Genomic DNA, 15,088 nt, shown 5'->3' on the forward strand with positions numbered 1-15,088 from the left:
GCGTGAGCCCTGAGGAAACATTGCCCTCCCTTTCCTGCTTTCCTATAACCACTGGAGCAGTAAATAGAGAAATTTGGAAGAAAATACAGATTCTCAAAGTAAGTTGAACAATACCATAGTAGTTCCTTCTTATGGGGGGAATTCAAGACCACTCCTAGGGAGAAGAGGAGAGAGAACCAGTTGGTTTACATTCCCTGTGCTAGTTTTAAATGGAGCCATAGACTGGGACAGACACTTAATGAGCTCTCCTCTTCAAAGGGGACCAAAACTGCTGCAGCAACTTGGTGCCTTTTGGACTTCAGCTTTTAATGAGAATCTCGCTCCCACATACACATACACACTCCCCACACTCAAATACCACTGGACTGATTTGCTTTGATTTAGTTTGCATTATACGGATTTACTGGGGTGAGAACTGGGGAGAGGGGGAGAGAGGTGGTTAATGTTTCTTGTTATACTTTAGTCTATGTAGCAAGAATGATACATTTTCCTAATAGCTACAAATTTCTTTTTGTTACAGAGGTTCACCCGATAGAGATGGAATTGTAAGTATTTAAATGATCATTTTTAGTAGGTTTGCACTTCAATATATGCTATGTTTAAATTTCTTAAAGCCCCATTTCTTTTCTTTTTTTTTTTTTCTATAGGGAAAAAGTAGCTTAAATGGCTTTTCAGACCTCTCACTGTTATAATATTCTGTAGGAATTGCATGGGACATCCATGCAGTCTTACTCAAGTTAAACTTCTTTATTGTATTCACCTAAAACCCTGCCCCAAATTAGGCCAGCAAACTAGTCATCAGTATGGTGGGTCACAAACCAGACAGTTCCTGCAGGGGCTGCTACCATCAACTGTTATTTCATTTCCAACTTAATGATATAAAAGCTCGTTATGTGAGAATGTTTTTCTCTAACAGAGGCCACAAAGTCATAATGGAGCTGAGATCCAATAAAATTGAAAGAAACTTTTCCCCTTTTGTAGTTCAGCTGCAGATACATTTTCTATATTAAATTCACAAGTAGGGAATGGTCTTGAAACCACTTATGCCTGAATTTACAGCCTGAAGGAGGAAAATGCATCCACTGGGTTTAGATTTAACAGTAACTCTGACTCCTTGCTGGTCACCAGATTTCTTGATTTTTAAAGAAGTCTGTGGTGCCTTGGCTTGGATTTATCTGAGTTGTGCTTATGGGAGTCTGCACCCACTTCTAAAATGATTTCTTTCAAATCTAAATCAGATGCCTATTCATAAGGTTCAAAAGAACAGCTGTTACTGGGGGGAGGAGGGAATTGACTCACATTAGGCTTATTGGGCTGGAGTGGGAACGAAAATAAACCTGGTGGTTAAAAATAATTTTTTTGAAAAATCACCCTTTATAATATACCTACTTTGGGGTGTTAATTGCAGCCATAGCAGGAGTTTTTCGCCCACATTTGACTCAAGGTTCTTAACTTTGGGGTGCCTTTTGCATTCATGTAGTTCTTGCTGTGAAATGTTAAGGGAATAGACTGAAATTTACCAGACATTGGGTAACACTATAATCAAGGCTCTATTCAGCAGGGGAAAAAAAAGACCCAGAAGACTCAGCTTCTCCTCACCTCTTGCTTCTGGCTCAGAGCCCTCTCGTTAACTCTCTCGCAGGTACTCTCTCTCTCTGCTACTGTGTCTTCTCTTTGCTGCTGTCTGGGTCCCTTCCCTGGGTTCTCTTGTCCCCTCCCCTCCATTCTGGCCCCCACAAAGCTCTGTTAGCTGTTCTCTGCTTTCTTTCCCTACTGCTCCCAGGCTGGACTGCTGTTTCTTGCTTCTTTCCCTCTGCTACCCTCAGTCTTGTCCTTTTTCCTTTTTCTAAAGTCCCTCCCACCCACCTGCTCATTGTCTGTGAGGCCCCATGGCTACTGCAGTGTTCTCCGCTCTTCCAGGGACCACCAGTTTAAATCTCTGGTGGAATATGCACTTAGGTGCCTGGCACTGGCATGGCATGGGCAACTGAGTCAGGCTGCATTAATGAGCCTGGCCGTGATTCTGTGAACTTGTCCACTCCAGCTCAGGGCTTTGTACTGGAGTTCCCTGAGTGCTCCTATACCACCACCATTCCAAGTCATATAAAGTTACTTATTAGTACCTGTGCCCTCTTTGTTTCTTCATTGGAAATACCATAAGTCGCCCTGATTATTAGGAAAGGGAAATTATTTCATTTCGATTTCTCAGGAAATAATGCAGACCCACTTGAAAAAAGGCTACATTCTAAATAAATACATGTTCTCTGAAACAGGATGCGCAGCTTCATAGGTTGTACAAGCTGCTAGTTGTACTATTTGGAAACGTTACCCAAGTTTCCCCACTAACTGTGGTCAGCGAATTTGAAAACTCCTTATCATACCAGGGCCATAGGGGTCCAAGTTTCTGTTTGCATCCGGTCCTTAGAGGCCTCAACCTGATTTTCTTTCAAAATCAGATTGATTAAGACCTTGCATCTGTGGACCCAGTCCACTCTTACGTGGCTGAGTTAGCTTCCAAATTATTATCTTTGGGCATCTGAAGTGGAAATTTATGGTTTCACTGGTGTAGTTCTATAAACTATAGGTGATGGTGCCTCCTTATAAATGGCTTGTCAGCACAGGGTTACACAATAGGCTTAATGTATTTGAGCTTATTTCAGTTCCTCAAAATCCAGTGAAGCCCATCTCTGGTGACAATGCTTTTGCAGTCTAATATTCAGAGGCTTCGTGGCAAGGTTTCATGTAGGAAGGTGGGTTTGTCTTGCTCCCCACGTGGCCGAATGTACCTGTCCCCTGCAGAACTGTCTGCCCTGGTGTCTGAGATTTCCGGCATCTGTGTGTTACAATGCATTCTAACCCAGAGACAAACTCTAACCATGCAGACTACACTTCAGCTTTTTCCTAAGCAGTTCAGATTTCCACATACACATGGCCTGAGGGCATCGTCTCTGCTCATCCCGAGCAGGTGTACAGGAAAGGCCCAGATTTGGAGCTGTCAACTGTGTGTGCTATATGTATTGATGACCCTCAGGAAGGCTTAGGTCCAGGGTAAAGTATAATGCAGCTAGATTTTTCTACTTTGATTAGATATACATCCATTTCTGTTCCGTGTTAGTGTGTCCTGGTGTCTGTTCTCTACCTGTAAATGAAGTACTGGCTGAATGAGGATTAGATCCACACAGTCTCTCCTGCCTGGGATGTTTCTTCCTCTTCTCTCTTCTCCTGACCTAGCTACACTGGCCTGCTGAATAGAGCCTCATTATGGGCCCCAAAGTCCGCTGTTTGTTTAAGGAACCCTGCCAAGATTGGTAGGCCCTACAATTTGGCCTAGAAATTGTTTCTTCTATGGTATGTTTGCTGACTCCATGTGATTCTTTATATGTGTCTTAAAGAACAAACAGATCCTTTAACAACTTTTTCTACATGAAAACAATCAATTCCAGCAGCCCAGCCCACATGAACCACCCTACAATAACAAAGCAGAGTGTGCGCGTGAAGGAGGAAAAAAAGTTTCGGTAAGGAAACAGATTTTAGTTTAAAATTTCCAAGGGGTTGTAGAAACAGTAAGTAAAATCCCAATCTGAAACTTGAAAAAAAGAGTAGCATTTATTTACTCCAATTAAGAAGAGTCTTTTTTAGTTATTTCCAAATTATTTTTTGAAAATGTGGGGCCAATGTTTAAATCAACCATGTAGACTCTATATGCTGATGTCTGAATATACTTTTAAAGAGTGAACAGGCTGCCCTGGCTGGTGTGGCTCAGTTGGTCAGTTGAGCATGGTCCTATGCACCAAAAGGTTGCCAGTTCCATTCCTGGTCAGGGCACATGCGGGCTTGATCCCCGGTCAGGATGCATATGGGAGGCAGCTGATCCATGATTCTCTATCTCCTTCTCCCTTTCACTCTCTCTAAAAATCAATAAAAGCATATATTTTTTTAAAGAGTGACAAGGCAAAAAAAAGTATTTCCTTTATCTGAGACAAAGGAAAAGTATTCAGATTTTAAAAGGAATTTATTTGAAATCTTTGGCTCCAATATAAGCATGGCATACAAATGGAGTAATAATTTTTTAGGAAAAGCATTATCTCAGTAACATTAGGAATTTGGCAAGACCTTGGCTTGTGGGAACACTGTCCTTGAGCAAAGGATGTTGAGTCAGGGATGCTGATCTTGGCCCAGGTGAGGGAACAACTACAGCAGTGTTGTTCAATATGGTAGCCTATTTACAATTCAGTTTCTCAATCACACTGCACATCTCCAGTATTCCAGAGCCACTTGTGGCTGGTGGCTACGATATTGGACAGCACACATCTAGAACCTTTCCATCTTCACAGACAGTTCATTGGACAGTGCTGTCCTACAGAATTATTTGCAAAATGAGTCAAGTCCATCTCAGTGGCAAAAAGATAACATTTACTAGGTGTACCAGTTAATAATGTGGATTTTTTCAATAGATGGAGTTACACATATGTTGATATATATATATATATGATTATATATATATATATATGCGATTTGATATTATGCTATTTTGTTGTATTGACAGCAAACTTCAAAACTTCATATGTCAAAAAAAGTTCTATTGGGACGGTATCCACAAATTACCTGAAAGATGGGGGAAATGTATAGCTAGCGATGGACATTACTTTGAATAAAGAACTTTTGATGTTTCTCTTGAAATTATTGTGTTTTCTTTGGATTACAAAATCCAAATTTTTAATCGGTTGATAGTTAATCCACACTATTAACCGGTTAATTGTTAATTTGCATTATTAACCGGATAATAATTAATCCGCATTATTAACCGGTTAATAGTTAATCCGCATTTTTAACCGGTTAATAGTTAATCCGCATTTTTAACCAGTTAATTGTTAATCTGCATTATTAATCGGTTAACAGTTAATCTGCATCTTAACCAGTTAATAATTAATCTGTTTTTAACTGGTTAATAGTTAATCTGCATTATTAACCGTAATAATGCGGATTTTGTAATCAAAGAAAACACAATAATTTCAAGAGAAACATCAAAAGTGCTTAATTCAAAGTAATGTCCATCGCTAGCTACACATTTCCCCATCTTTCAGGTAATTTGTGGATACCGTCCAAATAGAACTTTTCTTGTTTTGAGGCAGACCATTCAGAGACCCAATTTTCCACTTCTAAGTACATTTTGAAGTGCTGCTCAGAAAGTGCATGTGCCATCGATTGGAACAAGTGGTAATCTGAAGGAGCAATACAACAAATAGCATACATATCAAATCGCATATATGTCAACATATGTATAACTCCATCTATTGAGAAAAACCCGCATTATTAACCGGTACACCTAGTAGGCAGCACGACCTGTGTCTTTAACATTTCTCACCTGAGGACTACTATGTGGCCATGAGCCGACCTAGGAAAACAAGAGCACTCTTGGTGGAAACTGAGAACTTTGATGAATGTATAACTAAACACAATTGTTGCCACATTTATTGATTTAGTCCATCATATTATCTGAGAACAGATAATAAGCCTGACCAAAGTAAAATGCCTATTAAGATAAGAGTAACATTGCTACGAGCCTCAATTATCTTTAAATAATAGTTATATACTCAAGTATAAAAGTTACTTATGCAAAGTGTAGAAGTTTGGAAAACACACAAAAGAAAAAAGTAAATGTATAACTTCAACTCGAAGGAAAAAATGACTTTATATATTGCTGAATAGCCATTGTTGCTTGTATTAAAACTAGTTTTTAAATGATATTTCCCCACTTATCTTCTTCCTTGCTTCTACAACATTTTCCAATTGAAAATCAATAGAGCCATTACCTTCATTTATTACCACTGTGAGCTGCACTTGCTTAAGTGGTTAAACCAAGAGAATTGTTTCTTTCTTGGGGTTTACCAGAAGAATCTTTACCAGTAACTTGATAATTTCCATTTGTGAAACCAAATATATTTGTAAGAATTCACTAGCATGAATGAGGCCAAATTCCTCTAATAAAGCTCAGTGTGTGTGTGTGTGTGTGTGTGTGTGTGTGTGTGTGTGTGTTGAATATCTTCCCAAAAGAATGTATTGTTATGATTTTTTGTTTATGTATAGTATTTGTGATTAAAATGTTCCTATTTTAAAAGAAAAAATTTATAGGTTTTGCTTTCTTTTCATCTCAATCTTCCATTGGTTTCCACAGAAACTGGGATTGGTGATAGAAAAGCATTGGTAATAGAAATGAAATTATCATAGAGGCAAACTATAGAACTGAAAATTTTGAACTCAGTAATTTAACTAATCTCATCAGTTTTTAGATAACAATCCTATGTATTGAAGAATTGTTTAATGACTAAAAGATCTATCAATGGTAGTATTATACTGATTATAAAATTCATGAGTTTAGTTCTTTCAGATCAACTTTGATCATTTTATTCCCATTATTACAGAAGTTAAGTTTGTATATTAAATTTATTATATGTGCTTTCTAAGAAGGATTTGGAGAAATTTGCAAAAGGCATATGCAAACAGATTGGTAAAGTACAAATTAAAAAAGAAAGCAAACATGACAAAAAGAAAAGAGGAACAGTGCCCATTCCCCATGGAAGAGATTTTTTTATTATTAGCTGGCACATAATTTAATGAACCATGTCCTCAACAATAGCTTTATAGCTTATACAGGTGCAGAGTTGATGTGACAGGTTTTTAGAACAACCTTTGCTCAAAGTAGAAAGAATATCAACGAAGCACTAATTCAATGAAGGCAATTTTGTGGAAAAGTTAAAATGTTGTAGACTGAGTATATAATATTTTTAGGAGCAGGAAAAAGGAAGAGGGGCACAGGGTCTATGTTCTTGGGTTCTGGTCAGTGAAAACATTGGCATAGTTCTTGCATTTGTAAATTCTAGTGCAGTGGCAGTACCTAAGGAAGAGAGAGGACTTGAACATATTATCTATTCCTTACTCGTGTTCACCCTTACTAAGCTATTGTGGGTTCTTAGAGTGCCCAGGCAACATTCAGTAAGTATTAATCAATAATGATGGTTACCTCTAATTTGGTTTTCTAGTGGTCCTACATACAAACATGAAAAGCTTACTTCTCCCGCCTATTTGTCAAATTGAGTGTTAACTGTTCATATTGTGATCCAACTCGCCTTCATTTGTGATTGCAAAATTAGAGGTTCTGTCTTCAATCTCACATGTCACCATTTAATTTGTGTTGTTCTGAGATCTGCTTGTGCCCAGTGACAGACCATTGCTCTATGTGCTAAATACCTGAGTGCTGTTGAATTGAACCCTCCTTCCCCAGTTTGATTTGTGTTTTTGTCTTCTGCTCACAAAAAAGTAGAGAATCCTAGTAATTTCTCTTTGGATAAGGCCACATCCTTGCTCAAGTGCTTGTGGCCATATATCATGGTTGTACTAGGAGTCAAAATAGAACTTACAAATAATCTAGAGAGAGTAATGCTGATATCCATTCATCTTGCAATGATGTGTGTTCCTGGAGGCATAGGACACATGGATGACAGAAAAATCCATGGTGAATCCTATTATTCTATTTTAATAATTTGTTTTTTAAAGCCACTTGTAAAGAATATCAACACCATTTTTAATACCTGGGAGCTGAATTAACTAATTTGAAGCTGATTTCCTTTGTAGTCTATCAAGGGGATGGTTAGGAAAAAAATAAGTTAGTATTAGAAAAGCTAAAAAATTAGTTAACGACTTGGATGAATACTCTTTGGATATTGTTGGAACTGATTGTATATGAAAGCAACATGGAAGTCAAAATGTTGCCATTTAAATATATATCTGTTGTTATCCCCTGAAGGTATGGAGAATTAAATTATAATGTAGATGCTTCTAACTTTTTAGTAATTGAATAAAATTTGAACAGTTAGTAGTGAATATTCTATGCTTAGGTATTCTACAGTCTTTTGTACAATAAGTACGGAATAGATTATGTAGAGTATCACATTATAGATTAGGCAGTGTCACGGCACTCAGTTTACCATTTGGTTACACTAATGTGACTGCTTCATAGGCTGCTCTGGTTTGTCTTTCCAGTCCTGGGTATTGATAGCTCTTGTTAAATAAAGATGAGAGTTAAGTATTCTTTATTCCTTTTTTTGTTTCATTCAAATGTTTCTCTTCTAAATTTATTTTCACATTTATTACAGAAGAAAAGCAATGGGGCGCCAAATGGATTTTATGCAGAAATTGATTGGGAAAGATACGTGAGTATCAGAAAATGTTTTTTTCTTTACTAAGTATTTCAGAACTTGAAAATGAGTTGAGGCATTCTTGTATTTAAAATAGGACATAGAAATAAGTGAAACATGCCATCTCATCAGAAAGTACCTGGCACGATTAACATGGTAGACAGGCTAAGAGCAGTAAAGGCTGTTAGATAATGGGCTCAAGACCTAGCCTCTCCACAAGTCAGCTGTGTGTGGCTTTGGGATAGTAATTTGCTGTCCAGCAAAAATTAAGTCAGTAGCTACTTTACAACATTATTGCAAGGATTCAATAAACTAATTATTTGCTCAAAATAGTGTTGTAAGGGAAGATATGAGAAATTAAGAAAGGGTGATTTTTAAAAATTCTTTTTACCTAGAAAGACTCTTGTTATATTTTCTAGGATTCTTCAATTTGCATGAATGTGATACTCTAAATAAACAAGTATGATAATTAAAATACCAAATTACTCATCAAGCACTACCCCCTCACATCCAGCACACAAATCCTAAACTCCATTGTTGTCCCTGGTCAACATGCAAGTGCTTAATTGAAGCATAATTTTCCTCAAATGTTGTTAGTCATAAAAACTAATAAGGCCACACAGGAATTGCTATTATAATTATACATTAGATACAACTTTCTCTAAGTAATGAGAAGGGTTTTATTCTTAATACGTTATATCATCTTGCTTTTGGCAGGGAGTGGGTAAGAGCAGAGACAGCCTTAGGGAGGATTTGACCTTTAATAAAGGGAAGCCCTAAAGCAGGGGTAGGGAACATCCAGCCTGCAGGCCCCCTAAGGCCCACCAAATAATTTAGTCTGGCCCTGCCAAGGCATTAGGGGTGAGTTAATTAAATGTTTGACCAAACATAGCAGGCTGTTTTTTAAGTTGATAATTTTGTATGGCCCTCAAATAATGTTATAAATATCCAAATGGCCCTTGGCAGAAAAAAAGGTCCCTACTCCTACACTGAAGTATAAATTGAGGTTAACTGGATGAACATTTGAGGAAAGATAATTCCAGGCAACCTGGCCAGCGTGGCTCAGAGGTTGAGCATGGACCTATGAACCAGGAGGTCATGGTTCAATTCCCAGTCAGAGCACATGCCCGGGTTTCGGGCTTGATCCTCAGTGTGGGGCATGCAGGAGGCAGCCGATCAATGATTCTCTCTCATGATTGATGTTTCTATTTCTCTCTCTCTCTCTCCCTTCCTTTCTGAAATCAATAAAAATATTTTTTTTAAAAAAGAGAATTTCAGGCAGATAATTTATAAGGACCCTGAAATGGGAAAAAAACAAAACAAAACCTTGTGGCATTCAAATCATAAGTTAACAATGGGTCATGGTACTTACCATATAATAGGAAGAAGGCCTTGTGGCTGAGGGGGATCAGAAAAGAACTCAAACCTGAGGCTAGAGAGAAGATCATGAGCCAGGTCTTGCCAGGGCTTGTGGGCTACACAGAGGCACTGCGCTTTTTAAAAATATATATATATATATGTTTGTATTGATATTAGAGAGAGGAAGGGAGAGGGAGAGAGATAGAAACATCAATGATGAGAGAGAAGCATAAACATTGATCGGCTGCCTCATGCAAGTCCCCTACTGGGGACTGAGCCCGAAACTTGGGCATGTGCCTGACTGGGAATTGAACTGGTAACTTCTTGGTGCATGAGTCAACGTTCAACCACTGAGTCTCACCAGCGGCATGGGCTTTTATTCTGAGTGCAGTGAGGAGCCACAGACACATTTTTAGCAGGGAAGTGATCTTAATATACTTTTATTTAAAAAGAAAAAAAAAAAAGGAAAGTAAGCTGAGAAATGAAGAAGGACAGAATGCATTCAGGCCATCTTCTCTCCCCATGGTCATGGCACTTTCATTGTTTCAGTAACTCCAAAATCTCTCTCCAGCTCTGTTCTCTCTGACTTCCAGGCCTATTACCTCAACTTCAAAAGGGTCATTATTGAACTCTTCTTCACCTTGTTCCCCTCTACAGTGTAGGATATAGTCTCAAATACCTGGGATCAAGGAGTGGTTCTGCCATTTGCTGTGTGGGTTCCTTGGGTAATGGCATCTGATTTCTCTTAGTTTCCTTCTTGGTAAATAGAATAATTCTACATATGATTGTTATGAGGGTTCAATGAAATAAAGTGTAGGTCATAGTACTTATCATATAGATAACTAATTCTAATAATGCAAACTGTCTTTTCTCTTTCCTGTCTTTTTCCTAAAAATATTAGTTGTCTGCTGTTACAATTAGTTCAGCCAGGAGTACCAGCAGTCTCCCAGGATTTGAGGGTAGAAATCCTGGCGTTTTCCTGAACCTTCCCTCTCCTTTTTCTCCTATGATAAATCTGTTAGTAAGACTAGCAGTTTGGCCTTCCAAATGTCCTTGATTCATCCCTTCCCACCACCACCAACTTTGTTTATATTATCCACACATCTTATGGGCATGATGCAAGTATTTTGAATTAGATTTTTTTTCTCCATTTCCTTCTGTGCCAAGTCTATCCTGAAGTGTGATTCCCAAATACCTTAAGATGCTGCTTCCGGCATGCCCTCCCCTAAATGAGAAGCTACAGTAACTATATCAAGTATGAACTCTTCCCCCAGCATGTTGGCCACCGATGGTCCTATTTCCCATTGCCTCTCACTGTACAGCTTCCTTTCCAGTCATGTCATCTGAATAAGGTTATCTGTTTCAGCCTTGGAGGTCTCAATACAGACTCTTCCTCACCAGTGAGTCCCTTTGAACCCCCCTCTATCCCAAAAGGCACATGCAGTCCCTGATTCTTTCAAACCTCACTAATTTCCTCTTCCTTCAAACTCCTATCACTGATGTTTTGTGTTTTGTATTTTGTATTTTTGTTTTTATTTTCTGCCTACCAAATACATTTCAATTTTCCAAAGGACAAGTAGTTTTCATTTTATATCCCTTCATGTTGCTTAGCAAAGTCCTTGGCTTGCAGAAAATGCATGGCAAATCCTCTCTGAATATTTCCTTTCATTGACAGTTGTTGACTCCTAGTTTGTTTTCCCAATAGAAAGACTCCCCACATTTCCTTGAGTAAATATCTATATATATACTGCCCAGCATTCACTTCCAAAAGTTAAAATCCTGACCTCCAAAAATAAGAGACATGTTTATATCCTTAAGTAGAATGCTCTAGAAGGAAAATGAATAATTCCTTGATTATTGTCAGGATAGTAATTGCATTATGTTCACTTGTATTTTATAGAACTCACCCGAGCTGGATGAAGAAGGCTACAGCATCAGACCCGAGGAACCTGGCTATATCCTTTCTTTCTTTATTTTTCTCATAAAGCAGTATTATAAATTCAGGTTTTGAAAAGGTGTTGAAATAATACCAGCTTCCCAAGCCCTGTTGTCCATAATATTAGAGATGAATAAACAGCACAGAGAACAGCCTGATCACTAACAAGCAGGCATTTTGCCTCAGTCTATTCATAGAAGAGAGAGAGAGAGGAGAAAGAGAGAAATGTGCTGAGAAACAATTGTGCACATTATGGATACTGGGTTGTCTGCTGAAGCCTGTTGTGACAGCGTCATTTATCATGACTGGCAAATATCTGTTACTTGTGCTCTCCCCACAAATCACCTCTGGGCAGAAAAGGTCACACTCTGAAGCACTTAAAACATCACAAATTGTCCATTAAAATGATTTCCTCTCTCCGTAGAAGGTTCAGCAATGTGTGTACTGAGAGTGACACACCAAATGGCCAACTGCAGCAAAAATGTAGGACATTATAACTATTGCTCCTTGAAATTCACCATCCTTAATCTTGTTCCAAGGAAAGATGAATAAATTCTAACCCTTTCCTGATTTACTCTTTTTATTTTTATTTATTTTTGTAAATCCTCATCTGAGGACATTTTTCCATTGATTTTCAGAAAGAGTGGAAAGGAGGGAGAGAGACAGAGAGAGAGAGAAACATCAATGTGAGAGAGACATCAATTGGTTGCCTCCTGCATACGCCCTCAAGTGATGCTCAGGAGCCTGCAACCGATCAAACCCGGGACCCTTCAGTTTTCAGGGAGACGCTCTATCCACTGAGCCAAACCGGCTAGAGCCTGACTTATTCTTTTGTTTGTTTTGCTTTGATGTTCTACCATCTTAAGGATACTTTTGCCACCACTATGTGCAGTCACTCTTGTCTTACACTCATCATTGCCTCCCAGTAAAGAGTTAAGTATCTTTAACTGTGTCCTACCTACCAAAGGAAAGCACTTTTATTCTTCAAGTGAATCAGAAGAGGAAGAAGAATCACACAAGAAATTTAATATTAAGATTAAGCCATTGCAATCTAAAGACATTCTTAAGAACGCTGCAACCGTAGATGAACTGAAGGCATCGATAGGCAACATTGCACTTTCCCCATCACCAGTGGTGAGTGGTTTTTATGTCAAGCTTGGGTGAGGTTGGACAGAAAGGTGTGTTCTGCCCATGAGCATTAAGTAGAGCAGAAACTTCTTAAGCTGAAGGCTGCCTATGGTCACCATTTTATGAACTCTAGAAACCTTAAACAGCTCATTCTGGCTTTTGAATGTTGTGCTCATTTTATATTGCATTTCTTGTGCTTTTCAAAATAGTAAAAATGCATAGGGCCACATTTCCATTTTACTTATGTTCCTGCAAGCATTTTTCAAAAGAAGAAAAAAAAACATTATCCAAACTTACTTCTGCAGCAATTGAAAACTATATACAGTTTACATACTTACTAATAATGATATTTATTTAAAACATATCTTACTATCTATTTTTATGATAGAGCACATAGAAACCCCTGGGAAGAAAACCAAGAAAATTAATTTTCTTTAAAAACATCTCATTGTTATGCTCCAAAAATATATTAGTCTAATACTGTATAAAATTATTTTAAACCTCAAAATCTTTATTATATTTTTATTACCAAATTGTCTTCAGTACTCTTATCTTTTAGACACCTCAAATACAGGTATGTCTTATTTGTATTATTCTAATTGGTATTTTTTCCCCACAATTTATACTTCCTCCAGTTCCCATCTATTAAATGTCTTTAGTTGTTGAATTCTTCAGTTCCAACATTTACAGTATTTTCTCTGTGGTGTTTGATAAATGATACAATTGTTTTCTAAAAATAGCTGTGAAGAGCAGCTGAAGGCTCTCAAACTAGCAGCTAAATATGTTCTTGGCATCTTCTTCAGCGAGATGTGATCTCCCTACAGCATTCCCCCTAAACAAGAAGTTTCTAAATGTTGAACCACTTTTGAGATGCTTCTGGAAATATCTCAGCTAACCTTTTCAAAGGAGTTGTCATCATTTCTCCTTTGATAGATGCCTGCCTGGGATGAATAAAGTCTCTAATGATACCTTCTTCAGTGCTTAGTGCTTATAATGAACTTTTTCACTACTGTTAATGACAGCTAAAATGATGGCTAATAGTAATCAACCACTGTAGGAATCCCTTTTCACGTCCCGCGTGGTCCAGGGTTCCAGTTCAGGGTTCGAGTTCTGGAGAAGGGCCGCACACAAATGAATGGAGACTGAAGAAATTTAATTTGGCGAAATGGGGGGCCAGGCGGTAGTCCACCTCTAGTGGGAGAACTAACTGACTGCTCTGGCTCTGCCATCCCTTTTATTGAGGCTTTGGGGAAAAACATCTTAGGCAAGATAAGCAGAAATATACATGTAGCCCTTAGGCAGGAAATAACAGAAACTTACATGGGACAAACAAAGGTAGAGGCTGCTTCAGCTAACAATATCTCAACTAAAGGGGTGAGTGGTTAGAGCAATTAAGGTTGTTGACCAGCCTTCCTGGCTTCCTGTCAACACCTCTCTTTTAGTGAAACTGATTTGTTTCCGGCAAACCACAGCAAATGATGTTTCAGATCCTTTTTAATCATATACTCATATGTTAACTTAGAAAAAGGAAGCATGAAGTATATTAGCTTTTTCTCCCTTCTGCATGGAAGATACAGATTTTAACTTACATATTGGTCTGTAATACTAGTAATTTCTAGTAATGGGAGCATTTTAAATGCACACGTTTTCACTTTTCAGTTGACATCTTTCAAATCATTTCTTACTGAGTCTTTTTTTATTAATTATAAAAATGTATTTCCTGAAACCAGTTTATATCATCTTCTCTGTGGGTTGTAATAAACTTACTGGGCATTTGGAGGCTTCCTGAGATAAGTGCAAAAGATAAGTTCACAGGATCAAATGAACAAATTTACATGAAAGAAAACTTACTAGAATAGCCAGACACATGGTAGATATTTGCTGAAAGCTAGTTGAATCTAGGAAAGAAGGAATGCCCTTTGTCAGGAGAATATGTATCCCCCAGTCATCTGCTGGTTATTTCTCCAACCAGAAATGCTGTTGAGGATTCAGCAAGAAGAGGGGCTGCTTCCGCTGAGCCCTCCCAACACCTGTTTTAAAGGTGATAAATAGGCAGGATGTGGTTAGGGCTCTGATGAAAAGATGTTAGGGAAAGCAGTGTAAAAATAAAATGGAGACACTGAAAAAAAGGAATCACAGAGGTAGACTGTTTCTGCATAGCAGCAGCACCACAAATCAAAAGACCCTTGGGTCCCCCTACCACCACCATCCCTGCACCCCAGCTTGTTCCCTCTAATGTGAGAACCTGGCTCTGCCACTACTATGATTTGCAAATATCTGCGACTTTTTATATTTAGTATAGGAGAGTGAGCTGTTATTGCTACTTCAGGAAAAGTTAAGCATGTTTCTGGATATACGTAAGTATAAAGGGACATTGTAACTGAAACATTTTCTTGGCTTTAGAATCCTTATTCATATCTAGATAATCCATATGTACCTATATTTCACATATGCAGTACATTATCTCCAA

At 38.1% G+C, this 15,088-nt stretch overlaps 1 protein-coding gene across 1 annotated transcript in view; it reads left to right on the top strand.

Annotated features, from left to right (window-relative positions):
* The window catches only part of SGIP1 (SH3GL interacting endocytic adaptor 1), a 211,065-nt gene that overhangs the window by 107,366 nt on the left and 88,611 nt on the right, over positions 1–15,088 (top strand). The window contains exons 3-6 of the mRNA XM_054720911.1: positions 521–545; positions 8,154–8,210; positions 11,455–11,509; positions 12,449–12,624. Coding sequence (XP_054576886.1) covers positions 521–545; positions 8,154–8,210; positions 11,455–11,509; positions 12,449–12,624 — 313 coding nt within the window. The remainder of the gene's footprint in view (positions 1–520; positions 546–8,153; positions 8,211–11,454; positions 11,510–12,448; positions 12,625–15,088) is intronic.

The sequence above is a fragment of the Eptesicus fuscus genome, chromosome 9 (genome assembly GCF_027574615.1).
Source record: "Eptesicus fuscus isolate TK198812 chromosome 9, DD_ASM_mEF_20220401, whole genome shotgun sequence".
In the NCBI taxonomy this organism is placed as follows: domain Eukaryota; kingdom Metazoa; phylum Chordata; class Mammalia; order Chiroptera; family Vespertilionidae; genus Eptesicus; species Eptesicus fuscus.